Here is a 27,682-nt window from a genome sequence, read left to right on the forward strand (position 1 = left end):
AATACACCCAAAGGTATGATTGAGTGAAAAATTGGCTAAATATATAACCAAACCCCGAAGGAAATAGGGAGTAAGAAATGCTCCGCCTTCCTCACTAACCTAAACAGGGCGGCTTTCTCTGGTAACTGTGAATATAGAAACTGAGGTGGGCAAAGGGGGTGAATACATCCAGGCCGCGACACAAACGGCCGAACCAGGCTGTGGCACGGAGATCCAAGCCAAGGAAAATCTGATCCTGTGGCAACCCGGGCAATACAAGCTAACACTCGCGCCAAACCCAAACAAAGAAAGACAAGCGGGGCGGCCATTTTACCCGGTCTCCTGGTTGGTGCGCAGTTAGTGGGCGAGAGATTTCTTCCTAAGCCCCGGAAGTGGGTGCCCGTGTTGCCCCACGGAGAGGTAGGGTCAGAGGCCTTTCTGTGGGCCGAGGGCAGAGTCTCTGGGCAGCCCCAGCACCCTGGGAAAGCCACGCACGGGAGGGAGTGAGAACTAATTCCAACGGTGGAGATTATCCGTACTGGAGGGTGTTTCACTCAGAGGGAAACGCGGCCGGCCTCATATCCTGGTTTGCGCGCGCAGATAAGGAGTGAGCGATTCCTCCGAGTGCCTCGGCAGTGCGCGCCCGTGTTATCGCACAGAGGGGCAGAGTCAGGGGCCGTTGTGTGGGCCAAAGCGGAATCTCGGGCCGCCCCAGCGCCTTGCAAAAGCCGCGCACGGGGATGGAGCGAGACTCAATTCCAACGCTGCAACTTTTCCCTGCGGTTGGGGGTTTCACTCAGAGCATGAGACTGCTGGCCGGATATCCTGGTCTGCGCGCGCAGCCAGTGAGTGAGAGTTTCCTCCAAGCGCCCCGGAAGTGGGCGCCCGCTTGTGTTACCGGACAGAGTGGCAGAGCCAGAAGTCTTTGAATGGCCGGAAAGCCCGCCTGATTATGCTAGCAGCTCTGACTGACTGAGCCTTACCCAGAGCCCTGTGCTGAGTGGAAATAGAGTGGGGAGTTGCCAGCTCTTTGAGCCTCTTACTATCCAGGCAGAGGCAGCAGCAACACCATAGCTGGATTATCAGGCTACTAATTGAGGAAAGAAAGACTAGGAGAAAGGCTCCAGGAACACGGACTCTCTCACTGTCGGAGCCTATAAATGCCAATAGCCTCGACTGCCAACGAGACTAAAGCACAATACATGACATTGCCATAGAGACTTATAAACTGCAAACCTCCACCTGAGCGTGGCAAAGGGGCAAAACCCGGGGTACAGAGTCACCGACCAGGAAGAGGGAGAGAAAAGAAAAAGCAAGAAGATAACCTCTCAAAATCAAGAATAATCTGCAGACTTTATAACCTATCCCATTTTATTATATTTGTTCGTTTGTTTCTCTTATCTTCATTCTTGATACTTTTTTTTTCCTCCTCCAATTTGGCCGATTAACTCTCTACCGGTCTTACTCTCTCCTCTCCTTGAACTACACTACCCATAAGTGTTACATCTCCCATTATCTTTTCTCTTCTCTTCCTTTCTCTCTATGAGGGTTGCACTCCAAAACCCTTAACTCTCTCTCTCTCTCTCTCCTTTCTTTTTTCTTCTTTTAGTGGTTCCCTCTTTTTTTTTCTCTCTCTCTCTTTCTTTTCTCCCTCTATATTAGTTTCTTCCTTTCTCCTTTACATCTCCTCTCATTCAAACCTCAATAACAAACAAATTATCTTATCTGGGACTCAAACTTATGTTTGTGGCATTTTGGGGGGGTTTTACTTCACCTTTTTAACTCACTAGCAGTGCTCCCATCCCTGGCTCTCCATTTTATCTAGTTCTTGTTCCACTAAATACAATAGTAATTTTTTAATTTGTCCCCCCATTTTTCCGTTTTCCTCTTAATCCTCTCATCATAACTCTTAGACAACCAACACCTAAAAGCAAATCATTTTATTCTTGACCCAAATTTTTTCCTTATTTGCTTTTTGTGGGTCCATATGCTCTTTCTTTTTTTTTTTTTTTTGCCCCTTTATTACTTTTCCCCAATTCAGGCCCTACATCACAGGCATTGTTTGTTATAATTCACAGTCCACCGCAAGATTTTATCAAGAAAGAGGGGAGAGGAGAGGAGAGGAAAAAAGGAGGGGGGGAATAATTTCCTTTTTTTTATTTTTTTTTTATTTTTTTTAAATTTTTATTTTATTTTATTTTTCTTTATTTCATTATTATTTTTTTTAAAAAAAAACAACTCTTTTCGATTTTTTTTTATTATTTTTTTAAACTTTTTATTCTTTATTAAATCTCATTAATACTATCAACAAAACCACCCTCAGATGCCATTAAGGAAGAGAAAATCGAATATCATGGATACAAAAGAAAGAGAGGTAACACAGCTAGATGAGGAAAAATCTATGGAGAAAAAATTTAATATATTGGAAACCTTGGAGCTAAATGACAGAGAATTCAAGATAGAAATCCTAAAAATCCTCCGAGATATACAAGAAAACACAGAAAGACAATTTAGGGAGCTCAGAAAACAACTCAATGAACACAAAGAATATATGTCCAAGGAAATTGAAACTATAAAAACAAATCAAACAGAGATGAAAAACTCAATTCACGAGCTGAAAAACGAAGTAACAAGCTTAGCTAATAGAACAGGTCAGATAGAAGAGAGGATTAGTGAAATAGAAGACAAGCAACTTGAGGCACAACAGAGAGAAGAAGAAAGAGACTCAAAAATTAAAAAAAATGAGATAGCCCTACAAGAATTATCTGACTCCATCAAAAAGAATAACATAAGAATACTAGGTATATCAGAGGGAGAAGAGAGAGAAAATGGAATGGAGAACATACTCAAACAAATAATAGATGAGAACTTCCCAAGCCTGTGGAAAGAACTAAAGCCTCAAGTTCAAGAAGCAAACAGAACTCCAAGTTTTCTTAACCCCAACAAACCTACTCCAAGGCATATCATAATGAAATTGACACAAACCAACAGCAAAGAAAAAATTCTCAAGGCAGCCAGGGAAAAGAAGAATACAACATATAAAGGAAGGCCCATTAGATTATCATCAGATTTCTCAGCAGAAACCCTACAAGCTAGAAGAGAGTGGACCCCAATATTTAAAGTCCTGAAAGAGAGGAACTTTCAGCCACGAATACTATACCCATCAAAGCTATCCTTCAAATATGAAGGAGAAATAAAAACATTCACAGATACAGAAAAGATGAGGGAATTTATCATCAGAAAACCCCCACTCCAGGAATTACTAAAGGGGGTTCTCCAATCAGATACAAAGAACAAAAAAAAACAGAGCCACAAGTAAAAGCTCCAAGAAGAACACAATAAAACCAAATTTAAACTGTGACAACAAAAAGAAAGAGGGGGAGAAGATGGAGATTAACAGTAGCAAAGGACGATGGAGTGCAAAAGTACTCACAAAATAGTTCGCTACAATGAACAGGGTAGGGACCCTTTTCATTATTCAAAGGTAACCACCATTGAAAAAACCACCACAGAAGCACATGAGATAAAAAAGATAGCAACAGTGGAAAGATGTATGGAATACAACCAAATAAAAACAAAAGATAGAAAAACAAAAGAGAAGGATCAAACAAGACACAAAACTAACAGAAAGCAAGATATAAAATGGCAATAGGGAACTCACAAGTATCAATAATTACACTAAATGTAAACGGATTAAACTCACCAATAAAAAGGCACAGAGTAGCAGAATGGATTAAAAAAGAAAATCCAACTGTATGCTGCCTACAGGAAACTCATCTAAGTAACAAGGATAAAAACAAATTCAAAGTGAAAGGCTGGAAAACAATACTCCAAGCAAATAACATCCAAAAAAAAGCAGGTGTAGCAATACTCATATCGGATAATGCTGACTACAAGACAGGAAAAGTACTCAGAGACAAAAATGGCCATTTCATACTGGCTAAGGGGACACTGAATCAAGAAGACATAACAATTCTTAATATATAGGCACCAAACCAAGGAGCACCAAAATATGTAAGACAGCTACTTATTGATCTTAAAACAAAAACTGACAAAAACACAATCATACTTGGAGACCTCAATACACCGCTGACGGCTCTAGATCGGTCATCCAAACAGAGAATCAACAAAGACATAGTGGCCTTAAACAAAACACTAGAGCACCTGGATATGATAGACATCTACAGGACATTTCATCCCAAAGTGACTGAGTATACATTTTTCTCCAGTGTACATGGATCATTCTCAAGAATTGACCATATGTTGGGCCACAAAAACAACATCAGCAAATTCAGAAAAATTGAAGTTGTACCAAGCATATTTTCTGATCATAAAGCCTTGAAACTAGAATTCAACTGCAAAAAAGAGGAAAAAAATCCCACAAAAATGTGGAAACTAAACAACATACTTTTAAAAAATGAATGGGTCAAAGAAGAAATAAGTGCAGAGATCAAAAGATATATACAGACTAATGAAAATGACAATATGACATATCAGAATCTATGGGATGCAGCAAAAGCAGTGATAAGAGGGAAGTTCATATCACTTCAGGCATATATGAACAAACAAGAGAGAGCCCAAGTGAACCACTTAACTTCCCACCTTAAGGAACTAGAAAAAGAAGAACAAAGACAACCCAAAACCAGCCGAAGAAAGGAGATAATTAAAATCAGAGCAGAAATAAATGAATTAGAGAACAGAAAAACTATAGAAAAAATTAATAGAACAAGGAGCTGGTTCTTTGAAAAGATCAACAAAATTGACAAACCCTTGGCAAGACTTACCAAGGAAAAAAGAGAAAGAACTCATATAAACAAAATCCAAAATGAAAGAGGAGAAATCACCACGGACACCGTAGATATACAAAGAATTATTGTAGAATACTATGAAAAACTTTATGCCACTAAATTCAACAAGCTAGAAGAAACGGATAAATTCCTAGAAAAATACAACCTTCCTAGACTGAGTCAAGAAGAAGCAGAAAGCCTAAACAGACCTATCAGTAGAGAAGAAATAGAAAAAACCATTAAAAACCTCCCCAAAAATAAAAGTCCAGGCCCTGACGGCTATACCAGCGAATTTTATCAAACATTCAAAGAAGACTTGGTTCCTATTCTACTCAAAGTCTTCCAAAAAATTGAAGAAGAAGCAATACTTCCAAACACATTTTATGAGGCCAACATAACCCTCATACCAAAACCAGGCAAGGATGGCACAAAAAAAGAAAACTACAGACCAATATCTCTAATGAATACAGATGCTAAAATACTAAACAAAATACTAGCAAATCGAATACAACAACATATTAAAAAAATAATACATCATGATCAAGTGGGATTCATCCCAGAATCTCAAAGATGGTTCAACATACGTAAAACGGTTAACATAATACACCATATCAACAAAACAAAGAACAAAAACCACATGATCTTATCAATAGACGCAGAAAAGGCTTTCGATAAAATACAACACAATTTTATGTTTAAGACTCTCAACAAAATGGGTATAGAAGGAAAATATCTCAACATGATAAAGGCCATATATGATAAACCATCAGCTAACATCATATTAAATGGCACTAAACTGAAGGCTTTCCCCCTTAAATCAGGAACAAGACAGGGTTGTCCACTCTCTCCACTCTTATTTAATGTGGTACTAGAGGTTCTAGCCAGAGCAATCAGACAAGACAAAGAAATAAAAGGCATCCATATCGGAAAAGAAGAAGTAAAGGTATCACTTTTTGCAGATGATATGATCCTATACATCGAAAACCCCAAAGAATCCACAAAAAGACTACTAGAAACAATAAGCCAATACAGTAAGGTCGCAGGATACAAAATTAACATACAGAAGTCAATAGCCTTTCTATATGCCAACAATGAAACAACTGAGAAGGAACTCAAAAGAATAATCCCCTTCACGATTGCAACAAAAAAAATAAAATACTTAGGAATAAACATAACAAAGAATGTAAAGGACTTATATAATGAAAACTATAAACCATTGTTAAGGGAAATCGAAAAAGATATAATGAGATGGAAGAATATACCTTGTTCTTGGCTAGGAAGAATAAATATAATCAAGATGGCTATATTACCCAAAGCAATATACAAATTTAATGCAATTCCCATCAAACTTCCAATGACATTTTTTAAAGAAATAGAGCAAAAAATCATCAGATTTATATGGAACTATAAAAAACCCCGAATAGCCAAAGCAATCCTAAAGAAAAAGAATGAAGCTGGGGGCATTTCAATACCTGACTTCAAACTCTATTATAGGGCCACGACAATCAAAACAGCATGGTATTGGCAGAAAAATAGACACTCAGACCAATGGAACAGAATAGAAAGTCCAGAAATAAAACCACATATATATAGTCAAATAATTTTTGATAAAGGGGCCAACAACACACAATGGAGAAAAGAAAGCCTCTTCAATAAATGGTGCTGGGAAAACTGGAAAGCCACATGCAAAAGAATGAAACTGGACTACAGTCTCTCCCCCTGTACAAAAATTAACTCAAAATGGATCAAAGATCTAAACATAAGACCTGAAACAATTAAGTACATAGAAGAAGACATAGGTACTCAACTCAGGGACCTGGGTTTTAAAGAGCATTTTATGAATTTGACTCCAATGGCAAGAGAAGTGAAGGCAAAAATTAATGAATGGGACTACATCAGACTAAGAAGTTTTTGCTCAGCAAGAGAAACTGATAACAAAATAAACAGAAAGCCAACTAAATGGGAAATGATTTTTTCAAACGACAGCCCAGATAAGGGCCTAATATCCAAAATATACAAAGAACTCATAAAACTCAACAACAAACAAACAAACAATCCAATAAAAAAATGGGAAGAGGATATGAATAGACGCTTCTCCCAGGAAGAAATACAAATGGCCAACAGATATATGAAAAGATGCTCATCTTCTTTAGCTATTAGAGAAATGCAAATCAAAACGGCAATGAGATACCACCTCACACCTGTTCGATTAGCTGTTATTAGCAAGTCAGGTAACAGCAAATGTTGGAGAGGCTGTGGAGAAAAAGGAACCCTCATACACTGTTGGTGGGAATGTAAAGTAGTACAACCATTATGGAAGAAAATATGGTGGTTCCTCAAAAAACTGAAAATAGAACTACCTTATGACCCAGCAATCCCTCTACTGGGTATATATCCCAAAAACTCAGAAACATTGATACGTAAAGACACATGCAGCCCCATGTTTATTGCAGCATTGTTCACAGTGGCCAGGACATGGAAACAACCAAAAAGCCCATCAATAGATGACTGGATAAAGAAGATGTGGCACATATACACTATGGAATACTACTCAGCCATAAGAAATGATGACATCAGAACATTTACAGCAAAATGGTGGGATCTTGATAACATGATACGAAGCGAAATAAGTAAATCAGAAAAAAACAGGAACTGTATTATTCCATACGTAGGTGGGACATAATAGTGAAACTAAGAGACATTGATAAGAGTGTGGTGGTTACGGGCGGGAGGGGGGAATGGGAGAGGGATAGGGGGTGGGGAGGGGCACAAAGAAAACAAGATAGAAGGTGACAGAGGACAATCTGACTTTGGGTGGTGGGTATGCAACATAATTGAACGACAAGATAACCTGGACTTGTTATCTTTGAATATATGTATCCTGATTTATTGATGTCACCCCATTAAAAAAATAAAATTATATTTAAAAAAAAAAAAAAAAAAATTCTATTACTGCCTGACCTGTGGTGGCACAGTGGATAAAGCATCGACCTGGAAATGCTGAGGTTGCCGGTTCGAAACCCTGGGCTTGCCTGGTCAAGGCACATATGGGAGTTGATGCTTCCAGCTCCTCCCCACCTTCTCTCTCTCTCTCTCTCCCTCTCTGTCTTTCTCTCTCTCTTCTCTAAAAATGAATAAATAAAATTAAAAAAAAATTCTATTACTGTTGGCCTTGAAGTAGCAATTTTGGTAGCAATGCAGTACCACAAAAAGCAAACAAAAGAACAATTAAAATTTAAATTTAAAAACTTAAGTGGCCAGCCACTGAAATACAGAGTGATGTGTTCCTCTGAATTACTCATGACAGCTATTTCCTCATTGGGCTCTATCCCTATCTATTTTCTCATTTGGTTGTATCCAAAACATTATCACTTTATAACAAATGAAGGTCCACGTAATAAAACTTGTTTCACATTGTGATTCCTGATTGATTCATCATGTAATACTCATTTCACTTTATGAAAATGTGAATTCCAGCCTTCTGGAGTTATCATTTTCCTAAAGATCTAATAGGGAGAAAAGAAAGAAAAACTTCTTTTTTTACTATAGGACATTCAAGTCCCGCCTGAACAGGGATTCCTGCGAGGGCCTTATGTGTCTTGGTTGTCCTGTCACCTTTCATTGATGACTACTGTTCTACAGCTGGTCTGTTTCCTCATCTAAAATGCAATGCAAAAAATGAGCACACGATCAGATTTTTCACAAAACTAAATGTAATAAACCTGTCCTGTATTCTGAAATTACATCCCTTTATATTTTAAAATGTCTTTTCTTGAATGACATTGTATCATTACAATGATAAGAGATGGTAATTTTTTTTAACATTCTTACTTGGCAAAATAGAAGTTGGCAACATCTATGGAGTTTCCAAATAATCTAAACATTTTACTATTTATAAAATCCAAAGCTACTTAAAACAAATACTGATAGTCTGAGGAGAAACCAAGGCTTTCTGGTGAGAGCTGGCCCTGGGGGATGGAATGCCAATCTCCACATTCTGGAAGCTTAGATTTTACATAAATAGTTCAAACAGAATAGGAGCAACTGTGCTCCTATTCCCCTCTAGGGATGAGTAGACCATTCTTCATAGTGTCTCTAACATCTGTCCTACTTCTTAGTTTTTCTAAAATTGCTTTCTGCTAGTTGTTAAAGATAAACAGAAAATGATTGGGCTATCATATCAGCCTATTTCACAAAAGACTCAAAAAGACAAAATGAGACAGAGGGCTATAATGAGGCACTCTAGAACCCCTAGAATGGTAGAGAATATGTAAAAACATTTTTTTTTTTCTGAAGCTGGAAACGGGGAGAGACAGTCAGACAGACTCCCGCATGTGCCCGACCGGGATCCACCCAGCACGCCCACCAGGGGGCGACGCTCTGCCCACCAGGGGGCGATGCTCTGACCCTCCGGGGCGTCGCTCTGTTGCGACCAGAGCCACTCTAGCGCCTGAGGCAGAGGCCAAGGAGCCATCCCCAGTGCCCGGGCCATCTTTGCTCCAATGGAGCCTCGCTGCAGGAGGGGAAGAGAGAGACAGAGAGGAAGGAGAGGGGGAGGAGTGGAGAAGCAAATGGGCACTTCTCCTGTGTGCCCTGGCCGGGAATCGAACCCGGGACCTCTGCACGCCAGGCCAACACTCCACCACTGAGCCAACCAGCCAGGGCCTAAAAACATTTTTTTAATAAAAATAAATAAATAAAACAAGTGAACGATTTGAACAAAGAGAAAACAAGATGAGTATCCAGTCTCCAGTTCAAGAATGAATTCTATTGCTCAGTGTAAGTTGTGAGCTGGTGAGGTAGAATGCAGAAGGTAAAAGTTCTTTCACAGGAACAAAATAGAACTGGTTTCCAAGGCAGTAGTCTACATGAGCCTGTTAATCTATATTATCCCACAAGTAGCCCTAACTCAGAATTCAAAAACATCTCTGCCTCAGCTCATGTGGCTAAATTTGAGAACAAGGAGGTTATTAACAAGGTTAATATGCTCCCAAAGCATATTAACTTCCTCTGTAAACAAAACCAGGAATTTCTTATATCACTTTGACACTGACATAGCAGAAAGGACTGCCCTAAACTGTCCACTTCCTGTTCTAACAAATTGGGAACCAAAGGGAAGTTCCTCCTCTCAGGACACTGAGGGTCCCAGAGTTCAGCTGCCCAAGCCGAGTTCCCATTACACACTGGTCCTACAACTGGGTCATTCTGAAAAGGCGTCATGGCAGGTCATGTATATTTTTTTGTGGCAAAATATACATTGCACTGACCAATGTTTTTCAATCACTGGTCCACAGACCAGGTCCGCCAGAAATTTCAAGCTGGTCTGCAAAAGAGCCACCTTATGTATGAAGATTGTAGACCCAATGACCTTAGTAGAATTCAGTTACGCTCAGGATGATTTCTGCCTTGGTGGTGCCCGACATAATTCTATTTCCAATGGTCCCCAGGTGTAAAAGGCTGAAAACTGGCATAGAAGGAATCATTTTTGCGATTTTTTAGTGTACAGTTCAGTAGCAGCAAGTACATTCACACTGCTGCGCAACCCAAATTATGCCATTTATTCTGCAGGCTGTTCATGGTATGTTTTCATTTGCACAAGAACATATTTTTGCTCCCCACTTCCCAACTTTCCCGGTCTAGAACTTATTCCTAATGAGAGACTTCTGTTTTTGTACCATAGAATATTAGTGGCATTATCACCCAGGTGTAAAATAAATTGATTAAAATATCCTGTTGACCAAGTCAAGTCTCAGGTCCTATGCATTTAACTTGACAGGTCAATTATGAAAGCAACTACAGTGTGTCCCTAAAGTAATGGTGCACTTTTGACTGGTCACAGGAAAGCAACAAAAGACGATAGAAATGTGAAATCTGCACCAAATAAAAGGAAAATTCTCTCAGTTTCATACCTATTCAGTGCAGTTCGATGTGGGCTCACACACAGATTTTTTAGGGCTCCTCCTCAGGTAGCTATCCCGTATAGCCTCTACAGACTCGTCACTGACTGATGCCTACCAGAACGGGGTTTCTCCACCAAACTGCCGGTTTTCTTCAACTGCTTATCCCACCGAGTAATGTTATTCCTATGTGGTGGTGCTTCATTATAAACGCGCCGATATTCACGTTGCACTTTGGTCACAGATTCAAATTTAACGAGCCACAGAACACACTGAACTTTCCTCTGTACTGTCCACATCTTGACTGGCATGGCCGTGGGCTGCTCCGCTGTATACAAGGTGTTATGTCATCATCTGCTCATGCGCACATGCTGCCACATCATCCTACAGAAACTGGGAGGATTTTCCTTTTATTTGGTGCAGATTTCACATTTCTATCTTTTGTTGCTTTCCTGTGACCGGTCAAAAGTGCACCATGACTTTACGGACACACTGTATTATAGCTGCCAGCAGTCTAGTACAATAAAGACTTCTAATTCCATCTGTTAAACATGTTAACTTTATTGATATATTTCATACACAGAAATATATCTAAAGTGTACAACTTCATTTTATATAAATGTATATACACTGTGAAAAAATTCACCATAGGCCAAATAACTTAGCCATCATTTCTGTAGTTACCCTTATGTGTGAATGTGTGGGTTATGACTGATCTTCATAGAAAATTCTATTCAATAAAAAATATTCAACTAGGAAGGGATTCTTCATTTATATTACCAGCATGGCTATCATTTGGTCAGGAGATACCAAAGGATGAAGAAAAAGGGTTTATAAAAAAAAGAAAAGCCTGACCAGGCGGTTGCACAGTGGATAGAGCATCGGACTGGGATGCAGAGGACCCAGGTTCGAGACCCCGAGGTCGCCAGCTTGAGCGCGGGCTCATCTGGTTTGAGCAAAATCCCACCAGCTTGAACACCAGGTCGCTGGGTCCAACAACGGGTTACTCGGTCTGCTGAAGGCCCGCAGTCAAGGCACATATAAGAAAGCCATCAATGAACAACTAAGGTGTTGCAACACGCAATGAAAAACTAATGATTGATGCTTCTCATCTCTCTCCGTTCCTGTCTGTCTGTCCCTGTCTATCCCTCTCTCTGACTGACTCTCTGTCTCTGTAAAAAAAATAAAAAATAAATAAGACAAAATTAAAACCTTTCATCAAATAACTAAAATCAATTAATTTTCACAATAGAAACACAATATCAATAGCCAGATAGTTTTATTCAGATTAATCTGCTACAGATTGCACTTTGGTCATGGATTCAAATTTAGCAAGCCACAGAACACACTGAACTTTCCTCTGTACCATCCACATCTCGACTGGCATGGCCGTGGGCTGCTCCACTGTATACACAGTGTTACATCATCATCCGTGCCATTATCCTACTATTTTCTACTGTCCTTGCTGCTTATTAATTTTTCAAGATCTTGGGGCACTGGAGTGTACCTAGGACTTACATGCACCATTACAAGGTAATCAATATGCCAAACTTTTTTTAATGACAAAATTGAACTTGAACATTACAAGCTATTCTTTAGTTTCTCAGGCTTACACATATTGGAAGACCAGTTCTGCCAAAGGAAACTATCAATTTCTCCATGAATTTGGATATTTGGTTTGGTAAAAGAAAAAACACAGGTGTCTCAGGTTCCATTCCTATCTCCTATGGCTATGCAGCTGAAAAGAGGGGTGTCCTTCTTGCCCACACCCACCGTACAACGGCTGGATAATCATGGGCATCAAGGACAACTGAGACTCTCATCCCAGTAGGTGCATTCACCTCATAAGTTAATGCAGGGGACATACATATACCTGGATGGTCCTAAGCTTGCACGATGCTCACAGCACAGACAGAAGGGACCACCAGATGAAAAGCACCTAGGAGCCCTGGAGTGGCAAGCCCCACTAAACAAACACACTGATCATGTTTAAGGCTGGAGTTACATTTAAACTAATTTGCATTGCAGCTCATTTCACAGAAATTACTTCATAGCTTCAAGAATCCCCTGTGAAATCATTGTTACCAGCACTAAGAATTTCTATTTCTTGTTTGTACGCAGACTAATAAATAATGAACTAATCACTGAACCACATACAGTGGCTCATACAGACTTGGCATCAGAGCAGATCTGCTTATCTCACAGGCTGCCAGTGATTTTACTAAAAATGAACACACGAAGAGGGGTGGAAGAGGATAAAGGGGGATAAATAGTGATGAAAGGAGTCTTAATTTGTGGGGGGTGAGCACACAATCCAGTATACAGATGATGTATTATAGAATTGTACACTCAAAACCTATATAATCTTATTAGCCAATGTCACCACAATAAAGTCAATAAAAAATAAAAAAAAGTAAAAAATAACATGCTTCATTAGGGGTAACAAAGAATTGTTAAGTAATGAAGACACAGAACAAAACATTAAAATCAGTAAGCTGGCCATTCCTGTGACAGATTTAAAATAACACCAGGAGTTAAAATTCTTAAGAAAACAGAATGGCAAGGCTCAGCTGCCCAGTGAACAAATAGGCCAGCTGTGTGGGCGCACCCCATAGCCCTGAAGGCCCCATCTGCTTCCTACGAACCTCTTTCGCAAGCCCAGTGTTTTCATCTCTTCTTGCATTAGAATTTTTAACATTCCTGACAGACGACTAAGGACAGAGACTATCTTGCCAAATTTGAGTAAGAAGCACTAAGCCAATCAAGGCCACACTGTGAGTGAAGTTTATAACAGCCTCAGCATCATAGTCACAGGCATTAGGTGAACACTGACTTACGATCTCAACCCAGCCAGCACAGCTCACCCGTCATGTGCCCTTCCCAGAGGTCCTCAACTGCGTCAGCCCATTATCCATGTGCATCAGCTGTCAAGACGGTGCTCACCGTACCAAGCAGAGCTCAGAGCTATACTACCACGAGTAGAATTTAATTTACTTCTAACAATTCTCCGAGTGAAGTACCATCATTCCCATTGTACAGATAAGAAAACTGAGGCTTACAAAAGTGAACTTGCCAAAGTGACTCAGTATGCCATGGAGCTCAGATGTGAACCCAGAGCTTAACTAAGAACCTGTTTTATTACCCAATCCTGTCTTCCAAGACACTGGCTTTGGTACAGATGCTAAAACCCACGCCATTTCAAATGGTCAGAAAAGTCAGGAGACATACGTTTTCATCAATTCACACATAGTACACTTGTGAATTTGGGCCTTAAGTTACACATTTGACAAAAAGTTACACTAAAGTCTTCTCTCCACTCATAAGGCTGCTATATAAGTAAAACAACTTAGTAAATGAAATTACGCAAAAATTCTACCTGCAGTCTAGTGATTCCTGTACCTGTAATTTACACATCAGGGTCACACTGCGATGTTCACACACTGGTCATGCTCGAGGCAGGAGTGTAATCTGGGATAACTACAGAAGCCTTTCAGTCCAGTGGTTCTTTGGGAAAGACGGGTCACCTATGGGCTTTTCCCAATTCTGATTTCTTTCCCCCATCTCCCAGTTCTTATTTCCTAAAGAGGTATCAGTCAGAATAAAAAGTTTTCTACAGACACGATTATAATGTACCCTCTGCCTGAGGGATCGCCTTAGTGCTGTGCTCTAACACGAACTTAGGAGTTCAGATACTCAAGCAAAAATCCTTTCTCAAAATTTCCTGACCACCAGACCTAGGGCAACCACCTATTTATGCTCTGTAAGCCTGGCTCAGTGACAGCCTTGCACACGCCCTCAGCATTCAGTTATCAGCTCCAGTTATCACCTGCACAATCCCTTCAGATGGCTTACTTGGATTTCCCAAATGTAGTGAAGAGTAGCTATTCCAAGCCTCCATTAATTTGGGGAACTATAACAATGAACCCAAATTTGCTTCTCTGAATCAATCTCAAATTATTCTGTTCTTGATATTCTATTCTTGACTTAGAAAGCATCACAGAACAGGTTCCCTTCCTATATCACATAAGACACTTTATCCATTCCTAATGGTATCATGAGAATTAAAAACATTAGCTGTATCAGTTAAAAAACAAACAAACAAAACAAAACAGGAAAAGCCATCATTTTGCAAGGATGAAACTACTAAAGAACAGATGGCACAAAAAGGTTTGCATTTCAATAGAACTAGCTTTATTATTAGAAAAAAAAAAAAAAAAGAAAAGAAATCATCTAAAAGCAAATGCAGATTTATACCAAAGGAAGGGACCTGGTCCTCACAAAGGAACCACTGTGTCATAAGTGAAACCAGCATGTCATGAGAAAAATATTTGGGTGCTGTCTGCTTGAGTATCTGGAGATGCAAATCAATGGAGAGCAGGTGTTCCAGCTAGCCGTTCCTGTGAGCAGCAGCCGCTCGCTGCCTCAGCCACCACAGAGCGCCAAATAGCAACAGCGGCGTGAGGGTGCCATCAACTCACGGTCTTCTCACTCTCCCCATTTTCCATAATTTTCCTCTTCTTCTCATCGGATTTTTTCTTGAAGATGTTATTTCGGTAAAACTGAAGTTCTTTGATGCTTTCACTGATGTCATCAAGCGCCCTGCAAGCAAACACACAGAGGTGAGCTGACATGCCCACAGCAGGGGACGGTGTCACTTTACAGAGCAGACTTCTCATAACTGACTTCAGAACCACAGGTCCTGATTTAAGCGCTACCATCTGACATCAAGAGCTGGAACATTTCAGTAGAGTGAACCCACGTATTTAAGTGCTTTTTAAAAAACTGATTTAAAAAAAAAAAAAAGAAAGAAAATGTTGTTCTACGTAACAAAGTTCTCAAAACAGTTTCATAAGATAGTGAGGTTTCTCACAGAAAAAAAGGAATTCCAGAGTCAAGTAAGTTTAGGAAAACCTAGATTAAACATTTTCTTTTTGAAGTTCTTTGCAAAGCATTTTAACACATTAAAGTGGATTGTGAATTGCCAAGAGGAGGTTACAGAATCTACACAGTATTTCAAAACTGAATCAGCCACACATCTATGGAAAAATTAACAGCTTGTGGCACAAAATCCTGGAAACACTGCACAGTATCAATGACATCCCTGCACAACATATACTGTCATACTGGAACAGAGCTTGTAACTCCATCCTCACAAATAAACATACATTTTCAGAAGACACCTAAGCATAAAAGGCTCCACCTCCTCTCTTGTGATGACATGTACTGTAATCAGTGGCAGCCTCCCTCTAACAGGTTTTCTTCTCCAACATGCTGTTTCTCATCCACTGTAGTCTGAGATTGGGTAACCCAAGTTATCGGAGCAGTGCAAAAGTAAATCAATGCGCCTGAGTGACGGGCCAAGGGCCTCTTTCTTCTACAGAATGAGCTGCACAAACTTTAGGGTGAGAGTTCTACAACAGTTATCTCTGTAGTTATGGCAACAATTTTGCTTTCCTCCCAGGTCCTGGATGTGTGATGGAGAGCTGAAACCATCAAAAAAAAAATCTACAGCCTCTGGCTAAATTCAAGGCACACATCCTATCCATAATACTGAAGTCCCAAACAGATCTGAAAATCCAAAATACTTTTTTTATGATCAATAATATGGTAGAACCTGACCAATCTTGATGTGAAGCTCAGTACGGCTGTTAATAATGCCATTCTGTGACTGTGTGTATATTTTACCATAGAAATATCAATGTTTTCAATTATGGGGTGCTTCCTCAGACCTTGTTAGGTATTACATAATAATCTCCCTGAGAGTGCCTCTGGGAAACCTGAAAAAATTCTGAAATCCAAAATATATCAAGCCCCAATTATTTCAGATAAGATAGTCTACCCATGTACTAGTAGGCTGTAGTCCATGCAAGCCCAATTTTAAAAACCTAAGAATGCCAGGCTCTTCAGAGCAGGGGCCTGGTCTTTCTGTGTTTGCCAAAAACTGTTCTGGTACAGGGCAGAAGCACAGTAAATGAATGAACCAAATGCTGTCCCAAGAAGCCAGCAGCTGAACCCCCATCAAATTTTACGTTCCTCCTGAAAGACAACAAAAATCAAAAAGTAAAAAGAGGACACTAAATACAGAGATCTTTAAATCTCTTCTGCATTTGTTCCTTAAGTTGCAAACATAAAAGAAACAATCTGAGGAACCAAAAAGTGTCCAAGATAAACTGTACATATGACTGCACACTGTTCTAATTTTAAAGGCTATGAGTTTCTATTTTTGCTGGGAAGAAAATTAATACTGCTCATTACTGGAAAAAGTAGTTTCACAATCCTACAAACTAAGTTATCTAAAAATTCTTGGAATGCTAAAAAAAATCCTGACCAGAATTCCCGACAGTCTTAGTAAAAGAAAGTTATCTTTACGCTTCCCATCTCCCTGCCCCCCACCAAGGAAACAGAATGGAGAAGATGCATTACTTTCAGTCCCAGCCAGGAATCTGGCACGGAAGGACCCAAACTTACCTGTGAGAAGCAGCCTTCTTTGGTGCAAATTCATAATCTTCCGGATACCAGCGTCTATACACAGCAAAAACGGAACTCTCAAAGGCAAGTGTCTCAAATACACTGAATAACTTTTTTAAGCAACTTACTAACTGAAAAAGGCATTTGGGTCACGATTATTAGGCTGCCTTCTTGCCTGGGCATCTATCTTCCGCCCTCTCCTCTCGTGGTGCTATACGTTCCTTGGATGACATCAAAGCACAAGATCCCTAAATCTGTTGCCTCTGGCCAGCCCTCTCCTCAGCTGCTGTCTTAGGGAGATGCAACTGACTGCTGAAGGAACTCCCAGAAGTCCACTGACACTTCTAATTCAACTACTGTACATAGAACCATACTCATCCCCCTCAACACCTCCCTTCCCCCATCTACTAAATCTACTTTCTTTCATTTTCCTCTTTATCTTTGAACAGTTGCATCATCCAAGTGCCCAAACTAGGAACACGAGAATCTCTTTATATCTCTTCCTTTGCTTCATTCCCTCATTCAAGCTATCAATGCCAGGCAAATGACTTTCTCAAATATTTTACCCCACACCCTCTTACCACCCAATTGCCAGTTCCCTGGCTCAATCTTCTCTCCAAATACAACAGTCTCCTCTCTTATCTCCCTACCTCTTTCCCTGCCACCTTCTAATCAGCATGACCTAAACATATCACCCATTCCTCTATTTTCCAAAGGAACCCCGTCCTTTACAAGACAGAACTTCAGCCTCCTTAGCACAGCACACGAGCCCTTCATACTTGGGCCCCATCTCCCATGTTCTCCAACCACATGCTCTGCACTCCAGCATTAACAAACTATGTGTTAACACCCAGAATGTGTCTGTCCTTCCTGCTTCCTCATCTCTGTATACCTCTCCCCATTCTCTAGAATGCACTCTCCCCACTTAAATACTGGGAATGTTTCCACTCCTCTTTAAATCTCAAACGCTATTATTAGCACGTCAAGTTTCACATCCCCATACCCAGCAGCCAGGTGCTCCTTCCCTTGTGCCTTCAGTATTCTGTATGCACATTTCCATCACAGACGTCAGCAACAGTGTGTGTTTAGGCTGTGTTTGTTACACACCTGTCAAACCATTACATTCTAGGCTACCTAACGGCTTTTCATCTGTATGTTCCCAGCACGTAGGATAATATGTGCCACAGGATGGGTGTTCAATACATCTTCTGGACTGAAGAAATGTATATGGAAGACTTTGACATTGTTTCCAATACTAACCGGTCCAGAATAAATGAAGGTCCTGTCCAAGCGAGTATGGAATGAGGAAGTTATACGTCCACTTTGCACCCCCAGTTCTAGAGCTCTACTCAATTACTTTCCACAAACTTTCAATTAAACCACACCAAATGAGACAATTAATGATTTCTAAATACAGCCTTTACCTGCACAGCTCCTTAACAGTGCTCACGTCAATTATTCTATAATGAAGATGTTTCATGAACTGGGGCATGTATTTGTCAAGAAACTTCTTATCTGCATGAACTGAATTTCCTGGAAAGACACAAAATATACCACATCTGTGTATTTCCAGTAATATACAACAAGTTATAAAAATTCATAAACTCTATTTGGAGATAATTTTTTTTTAATTCAAACAAAGTCCTAAAAGCATCTCCAATTTGAGTGCATCTGATTAGACTACAAGTGCAGATTCTGAGTCGTCTATCTCATAAATAAATTTGTAAATGATCTCTCTTGGGACAAAAGGATAAATCTATCATTCCACATACTTAACATAATGTTACTTTTTATATTAACCAGATGTGCAAATTTTCTGCCAATGTCACAAAATCTACACCACTAACAATAAAAATTAACTTTTAATGAATCACGTAAGTTGATAAACCTTTATTTCCATTCCAATTTTAATAAATGATTTCCACGTTCAGGTTTCTGTACAGTAACTTATATTAAAAACACTAAATTTGCCTGACCAGGTGGTGGCGCAGTGGATAGAGCGTCGGACTGGGATGCTGAGGACCCAGGTTCGAGACCCCAAGGTCGCCAGCTTGAGTGCCGGCTCATCTGGTTTGAGCAAAAAGCTCACCAGCTTGGACCCAAGGTCTCTGGCTCGAGCAAGGGGTTGCTCGGTCTGCTGAAGGCCCGCGGTCAAGGCACATGTGAGAAGGCAATCAATGAATGGCTGAGGTGTCGCAATGCGCAACAAAAAACTAGTGATTGATGCTTCTCATCTCTCTGTTCCTGTCTGTCCCTGTCTGTCACTCACTCTGACTCTCTGTCTCTGTTAAAAAAAAAAAAAAAAAAACACTAAATTTTAAATGAGAACTGTAAATAGACACCAGCTACATTGGCAAGGGGAAAATTTTATACAATATATGCTCTAGTACTTAAGGTCAAAACTTTTTCATAAATGTCTAAGGAAATTAGTCACTGTATCAATTTACACATATACAAATACATCTCCATAGAACATGAACTTCCCTGACAAGGTAATGCTTTCTAAAACCTAGAAGAACTTGCTTGATTTCATTAAAAAGTCAATGTCACAAGGAACACAAAAACAACACAGGTGGACATTTTAGAGTAAGAGAATAAAGAGATATATTAACCAAATCAAATGCATAAGCCTTGATTAAATCCTCATTTTAAAACAATCAGATATTTTAGATGTGTATTAGGTATAAGTTGATGTTACTGAATATTTTTGTTTATTTTTATTTTTTTGTATTTTTCTGAAATTAGAAGCAGGGAGGCAGTCACACAGACTCCTGCAGCGTCCAACCAGGATCCACCCGGCATCCCACCAGGGGACGATGCTCAGCCCATCTGCGGCGTTGCTCTGTTGTGGCCGCAGCCATTCTAGCGCCTGAGGCAGAGGCCATGGAGCCGTCCTCAGTGCCTGGGCCAACTTTGCTCCAAAGGAGCCTTGACTGCAGGAGAGGAAGAGAGAGACAGAGAGGAAGGAGAGGGGGAAGGGTAGAGAGGCAGATAGGCCCTGTGTGCCCTGACTGGGAATCGAATCCAGGACTTCCACATGCTGGGCCAACAGTCTACCTCTGAGCCAACCAACCCAGACTTATTTTTAATTAACTTAAATGTGATAATGATATTGTGGTTGCATAGGACAATGTCCTCACTTTTTGGAAATGATGAAATATTTAGAAATAAAGCATCACGGTGCCTGTGATCTACTTTTAAATGTCCAACAGAAAATAGATAAAACAAGTATAGAACAAGATTAACAATTACTAAATCCAACTTTTCTGTACATCTGAAAATTCTTCATAATAAAAATACGAGAAAAAATTTTACTGAGTTAGTCCGAGCACCTCGGACTTAATGTCAAGTTGTCCAGGGCATTTATTTCTCTGATATTCATGTATAAATTATACAAGGGCATTAAAACACAAAAGTAAGATGTATAATCCAAATCAGGCTAAGTGGAAGACATGATGGGCTCAGCGGATCTTTCTGTAATGGCAGTCCTGAACCTCGGCAATGGCAGGCTATCTACAAGGTACACACAGGATTGGCCTTTACCTGCAAGTGGGCAGAGCCCCGGAGGAGTCTGCTGTCGAACAAAGGACAGAAATTCATACTCTGCCTGCTGCAATGTCATCGTACTCTCCTTCACTGCTTTGGTCAGACCAGACTGCAAGAGAGAATGCCCAGCCCCCACCAGAAACACATGAAGTCAGTTTTCAAAGACATCAGAAATGAAACTTCACTTCTAAAATCAGCAAAAATAACCATAAATGGACCATTTATAGAACCCAAGTTCAAACTGAAACTGCCATCTTTGCCTAGACCAGCGGTTCTCAACCTGTGGGTCGCGACCCCGGAGGGGGTCGAACGACCAAAACACAGGGGTCGCCTAAAGCCGTCGGAAATACATATTTTATTTAAAAATGTATTGTATAATAAATATGTATTTTCCGACGGCTTTAGGCGACCCCTGTGTTTTGGTCGTTCGACCCCCGCTGGGGTCGCGACCCACAGGTTGAGAACCACTGGCCTAGACTGTTTTCTTAAGAATCCAAGTCAGATAAGCTATGTTCCCGACTGTTAAGAGCATTTCCACACACTTGAAAGAGGTAGTACCCAAAGTCCAAGGGTGTAATCTCTGGGGAGAATCAACTATAAGCAGGAGAGCACATTTCTCCTTCTCTGAAAGCTGATGTCTAACCTTATCCAGACTGATTTGAGTGATATTTGACAATCTACAACGCAGTCTCAACAGACTGAATGTAGGAAAGAAAAAAGAGGACATTCAGGAGAAGGTGATCTCGAGAGGTCCCAGAGACAAAAATAAACAAAAAAGAAGTTTCTCCAAGGCTGGCCAAGCAATCGTCCTCTAACCCTTTTTAAAATACCATCCAACCTTGGTACAGGATTCTGATGTTGTTACTAGTCCCCAGAGCAGGAATCCTGTTATTTGGCAATGTTACCTTCCCGTGATGCTCCTTACACCAATCTGACATGCTGTCCAGTAACTCATCTGGCTGTTTTATAATCAGGTTAGGACCCTGTGGATGGGAAAAGCCATTAGTCATCCAGGAATCAACAGGGGTCACTCTGGTTTTCTGAGGTGAAGTTTAAGCTACTTTAAGAATTAAATAGAGAAAGTAAGAGATAAGGGTACTTTTTTAACTCTATAAGTGGTCCTCATTCATGCTAGCACTGCTTATCTTAACAAAAAGGAGTAAATGAGCACATGCGTGTGCACTTACACACACACAAACTGAAAACGGAAATGCTTATTAACAGAAGAAACAGACATCAAAGGTCAACAAACTGTAGCCCAGTCTGTTGCTTTTCCTATATTATTGCCAGCAGGCTAAGAATAACTTTCACATTTGTAAAGATTTGTTTGTAACAAAGACATGTGACAAAGGTACATGGCACTCTAAGCCTAAAATACTTAACAGTTGGGTCTTTTTTAGAAGAGCTTGCCAACCCCGGATTATGAGCTCATTTTGAAGCATCTGTATTGCCAAGTGAAGAAAGTAAATTGCAGAATATATACACTCGTATGATTTCACTTAATTTGTTTTTTAAAAAAAAAACTGGTTACCAGAACACATACATTTATACATGCATACAAAATACTAAGAAAATACAACATAAACTTTGGGGAGTATCATGGGGCAGAAGAACAGGGTAAAAAAAACTAAAAGCTTATTATATATACATTTTGGATAAAGTTATACTATTTAATTTTAACCATATTTTCATATTAAAAAAATCAAAAAAGATAATTGGAGACAACTGAAAAATAAAAATGTCCTTCGACTGCTCGGCCACACTGAATAGAACATTCAACGGTAGAGCTCTGGGATGGAGTCCCAGCAGGGACAGAAGCCCGCTGTGTGGCACCAAAGCAGGTGGCCATTTCTCCTTCTGTATGATGGAGATAAACAGAACCCCTGCCTTCAAAGGGGTGTTACTGTGACAAAAAAAATTATAGATATGAAAGTTCTTTGACCTCCCTAGAAAAAAAGTACTATAAAATCCAAGGCATTATTACTATTAAGGTAACAATAATTTGCCATCACTGAAAGGAATGGCTAAAATTTTACTAAAATATGTGTGACATCCTACAACAGGAGTTTTAACCAAAAAAAGAAGACTGGCAATGGCAATCTCCGTGAAGCAGCAAAAAATCTGCTCCAGTAACATATTTAAAAAAAACACACAAAAAAAAACCTCACATGGTAAAAAAACAGTTCTAGCAAGCTAAAATGGAAAAAGTTAACTACTATCAATCTAAAGCTATACAACTTATTATAGATCCTAGCAAGTCACCCACAGAAAAATTTTCAGAGCAAGATGTTCGTTCTTCTTCCAGCGTAAAACATTTTCCCTCAGACTCATGCACAAAAATAAAACTTATTTTTCCACAGAACTGACACTTAAGTGCCAAACAGCCCCTAAGCATTTTTTTTTTTAACAACCTTATCCTCATCTGACTGAGTCTATTTACAAATGTCGCACTCATCTGCAGCTGGTGAATAGAGACCCAAATTTCCTCCAGCGGACATATCAACTAACTGGTCCATTAAACTGTCAGTATTCCAAATATATCAACAATCTAAGGGAAAAACTCTTCTTCAGCCAAGGCCACGTAGGGCTGGTAAAATACAGACACGTCTTTTCACTATTCATCTCTAGAAAATTCCAAATGACAGGACAAAACAACCACACCTAAAATGCAGGGGTTTATTTATTTATATAAATTAATTTATTCATTTTAAATGGTTTTTAAAAAGCTAGCTGTTACTTATGAGAAATACAAAGCCTAACAATGATCCCCTTCCAGCTGGAGATTATCAGGAGGGACTCCAGGGTATGTATATCTGGTACTCCAAGAAAGTAGTGATTCATCTATAAATGCCATCTCCCCTCTTTTACCTTTCCAAGAAAATACATCTTAACTATAGATTTATGAAATTTATCCAGTGCCAGTAACACATCAATCCTCTGCTCCAGGAACTTATTTTAGCAAGACTGTGTTTCCCACAGACATACCTCCTGTGTTCCTTATCTAGTTCCTCACTGTCTCTGGATACTGCTGACAACAGGGAACACAGATTCAAAGCCAGGGCATACCCGGTCTACCTATCCAATGCCGTCACACTTATTAAATGTTTCATGAGTGGCCAAAAAGAAAACAGGTGTGTTTTATTTGTTTCAGTTAATGTTTCAGTCAAAAGCAGCATGTTAAACCTTTCAGCACACCCAGTATTTTCAACAAGGGTAAATACTTCATAATTCTGCATCAACATATTTTCTAACATCTTCATACAGATCTAGAAGAATCTTATTCTAGCTGAAAAGGCAAAACCTGGATATATGTTGGCAAGTTAAAGTTAAGGTTATGATAAAAAGATATCACTTCATTCAACATGAGTCACTCATCTTTTTTTTTTTTTTTTACAGAGACAGTGAGTCAGAGGGATAGACAGGGACAGACAGGAAGAGAGAGATGAGAAGCATCAATCATCAGTTTTTCGTTGGACACCTTAGTTGTTCATTGATTGCTTTCTCATATGTGCCTTGACCGCGGGCCTTCAGCAGACCGAGTAACCCTTTGCTCGAGCCAGCGACCTTGGGTCCAAGCTGGTGAGCTTTGCTCAAACCAGATGAGCCCGCACTCAAGCTGGCAACCTCGGGGTCTAGAACCTGGGTCCTCCACATCCTAGTCCAACGCTCTATCCACTGCGACAGTGCCTAGTCAGGCTTGAGTCACTCATCTTGATAGGATTATATAGTAGTTGGTTAGGGGCACGTCACTCAGACTGCCTGGGCTGGGTTAAACTCCTGGCTCCTACAACAACTAGTCAGACAGCCTTGGGCAAATTACCCAACATCTCTGTGCCAGTTTGTCCTCCTCAATAAAATGAGTAGAGGACTCATTTTACTCATTACCTACCTTGTAGTCATTGTTAGGATTCAGAGTGGATATGTGTGAAGCACTTATAGCTGTGCCTGGCACACAGCAAGCACTTAGTAAATGATAGCATTGATGTTTCTGTAATTCTTGGCATGGTTTATTGTAAAAGAAGTGGGCTCTGAGATGAATTACTTTGGTTCTAGTACCAATAATACCATGCATGACCTAGCATATTACTTTGTACCTTAACCTTATTTTTAACTAAAGGGACAGGGAAAAACAATCTTTAAACTTCCAACACACTCTAAACAGTATGGGTGTATTACAGGGCATTGCCTACTTCAGCCAAAATGTTGAGATCAGAGTCGGTTATCAGACAGGCCATCTCAATAATCTGGTCCTTCTCGATGTCCAATCCTGTCATCTGTAATAAAAAATAAATATATAACACACACATCTTTCAGACCTATTTTACCCGTTTATTTAACACAAAATCCCTTGAGCAGATTCAATTCACACCCCACAGCCAAGGCAAAAGAAACAATAATGTCCTGTGAGCAAGCCCTCCCCACACTACACGTGAGTCATTTATTCAATTAACGTTTACCAAAATCCTGCTGTATGCCAGGCACCCTGGTTATACTAGAGGGCAGATGCAAAATAAGCCAAACTGAGTGTTGACAAACAGCATTCAGTTTTGGAAGAGTTAGATAACTAACCCCACTCCACTTCTGCAAAGCACACAAAGTTTTCCTACTGATTACACCACTTGATCTTCATCTCAATCAAATGCAGAAAAGTCCTGTCATTATCCTTGTTTCATCTATGAGAAAACTAAAGCTTCAAGGGAGAGGGGAGTCCTTGGCATGAGCACGGAAAACCCTTAAAGGGAACAAAGCTGGAATCTGATCTCAACTCAGATCTTCACTTAACAGCACGGCCTTGAAAAGAGCTGAATGCTCTTTCAGGGCCTATTTCCTCGTTTGCGGAATAAAAAGGGTAAGGCTGAGTCATGTTCGGGGTCCGAGCTGGCTCCAATGACCCAGGTGCTGCAAGGCCGGGGACGTGGGGTCTGGTAGAGCCGCTGTCTCCGTCCCTGCCCCCACCCCGGGGACCCGAAGTTCAAAGTTACCAGAGCGTGAGGAAGGTCCCCACCCAGGCTGAGCTGGGGCACAGGAGTGGACAGCGGCCATATGGATGGCTCCTCCCTTCCAAAAAGAGACCCTAGAACCCAGCACGGCTCCCAACACCCGCAGGACTCCTGCCCCGCCGCGCCCCGCACCGCCCACACCCGGGAGGCACTTACCTGCCACGTCTGAGACCCACACAGCCGCCGCTCTCCCCAGACACGCTCAGCTACCTGGTCCCACGCGCGCAATTCCCTCCACCACCCCCACCACCGACCTCACTCACCTCCAGGTCCACCCAGACCATCCGCTGGGCCATACTTTCCCCTGCCGCCATGGCCGCGCCACCTTCACGGACTCCCCGCGCCCCGAACCGCCAGCGACTCCCACGCACACCTCGCAACAGCCTGGAACGCAAAGAGCCGCCTAGCATCACCCGGCACGAGCGGCCACAGCCCCGGCCGCTGAGCCGGCGCCGGCGCAGGCGCGGTAGTCGCTATACGTCGCAAACCCGCAGGGAGGCGCAGGAGCGAAGACCACAAGTCCCAGCATGCAGTGCCCCAACTCTCCCTTAGCAGCCCAGCTTAAATGCCGAATGGGATGATGGGACTTAGAGTCCCTCCTGTTACCGCGGCCAATGCCCCACCCCCGCCACGTGTTTTCGGATGTTATTGGACGCGCTTGTTTTTCAGAAGTTAAGTTTATTCGTTTCAAAGAGTCATTTCCTGAGTTTGGATTAGTTGTAAACCGCCTAGTTGTTAACTTGCTAAAGAATTTCCTTGCTTTGTTGGGTTGAAAAAGACCTGGTTCTCTATTTTGAGTTTGTTTATTTTTCCAAATATATCTATCTACTTTTTTGCTTCTACCCTTACTCTCCAACCTCGACCCTCTTTTTATTCACCTGCCCCACCACTCCACACATGGGTATTTTCCTCATGAGAAAAATGGTACGTTTTAGGTGTTCAAGTTTTTTTCTTTTACTGGCCAAGTGCTATTTCTTAGGGAGGGATGTTAGCAGTGGTAATGACTCCTCCACCCTTACAAATTCTCAGTCAAATCTAGTCCTTGGATAGCGAATCCAGGCGACAAATTAAATTAAAATTAACTAAAAACAGCTCTGTTCTGTATAATCTGCTTTGGTTTTAATGAAACTATCTTTAATCCATCATTTCCACCAATGGGACCTTTCAAGTGTCTTTAAATCTTGGCTATTCACTGGTAAATTTTTGTGCAGAGTGGAACTTGGCCACAAGCATTGGTTTCAGCCTGGAACTACATAAGTTTTCTGAAGGTCGTATTGCCAGTAATTACAGAGCTTGTGATCCGTGGCATGCATGGTCTTTCCTACCTGGTGAACTGGTTTTGTGAGGGAAAAACTTGGTTGTCTAATTAGACTGGAAGAAGACCACGGTGTTCCGGATTTCACCTTCAACTCCTTTGTTTTACCCAACCCAGCACCAGCCCAGGCGCAGAGAAACTCTCTTTGAAGGGCCAAGTTGTGTCTACACAATAGAGTATAAGGACTTTTCATATGCAGGACGTTTATTATTACTGCCTTGCCTAATGAGTCACACTTTTTTGCTATAGCTTTTTAATTCACTTGTAGCCTACTTCATAAGAAAAACTCTACATTTCTTAGTTTTACACTTCATTCATAGAAAGTAGTTTCAGTTGAAGTGTACTGCTCACAAAAATTAGAGAATATTTAAAAAATGAATATGAAGAAATAAAATTTTTCCTAATTTTTGTGAGCAGTATATATAACCTTTTATCAATTGGGCTTTTCATTCTCCTCCTAAAGTATTATTTCTTCAAATTTTCAAAGAACCTTTGTCTTCAAAGTTATTACTGAAATATTGGTCAGTTTTATTAAAAATTACAATTTTCAAAATGCTATTTACTTTTAAGAATTTATATCCTGAAATTTTATTATTATAATTTTAAAATATTGAATAGCCAAAATTAAGTGTGAACGTTTTTGAAACTTTAGTTTTCAAAATAAGGTATTTTCATCATAAAAATAAAGAC

General features: G+C 40.4%; 1 protein-coding gene across 2 annotated transcripts; it reads right to left on the reverse strand.

Annotated features, from left to right (window-relative positions):
* Positions 1 to 14,871: 14,871 nt before the first annotated feature.
* Positions 14,872 to 26,145, reverse strand: REXO2 (RNA exonuclease 2). Of its 2 annotated transcripts, XM_066372767.1 has the most exons (7): positions 25,941 to 26,142; positions 24,868 to 24,951; positions 21,583 to 21,660; positions 20,675 to 20,786; positions 18,556 to 18,664; positions 17,132 to 17,185; positions 14,872 to 15,262 (listed from the first exon to the last, which is right to left on the reverse strand). In XM_066372767.1, exons 1-7 carry the CDS (start codon positions 26,085 to 26,087, stop codon positions 15,133 to 15,135), a joined length of 714 nt encoding a protein of 237 aa, XP_066228864.1. In that variant the 5' UTR covers positions 26,088 to 26,142; the 3' UTR covers positions 14,872 to 15,132. The 2 variants fall into 2 exon arrangements, with proteins under 2 accessions (XP_066228864.1, XP_066228871.1); XM_066372774.1 differs by lacking the exon at positions 21,583 to 21,660 and having other exon boundaries at positions 25,941 to 26,145.
* Positions 26,146 to 27,682: the final 1,537 nt, after the last annotated feature.

Source organism: Saccopteryx leptura, chromosome 1 (genome assembly GCF_036850995.1).
Source record: "Saccopteryx leptura isolate mSacLep1 chromosome 1, mSacLep1_pri_phased_curated, whole genome shotgun sequence".
In the NCBI taxonomy this organism is placed as follows: domain Eukaryota; kingdom Metazoa; phylum Chordata; class Mammalia; order Chiroptera; family Emballonuridae; genus Saccopteryx; species Saccopteryx leptura.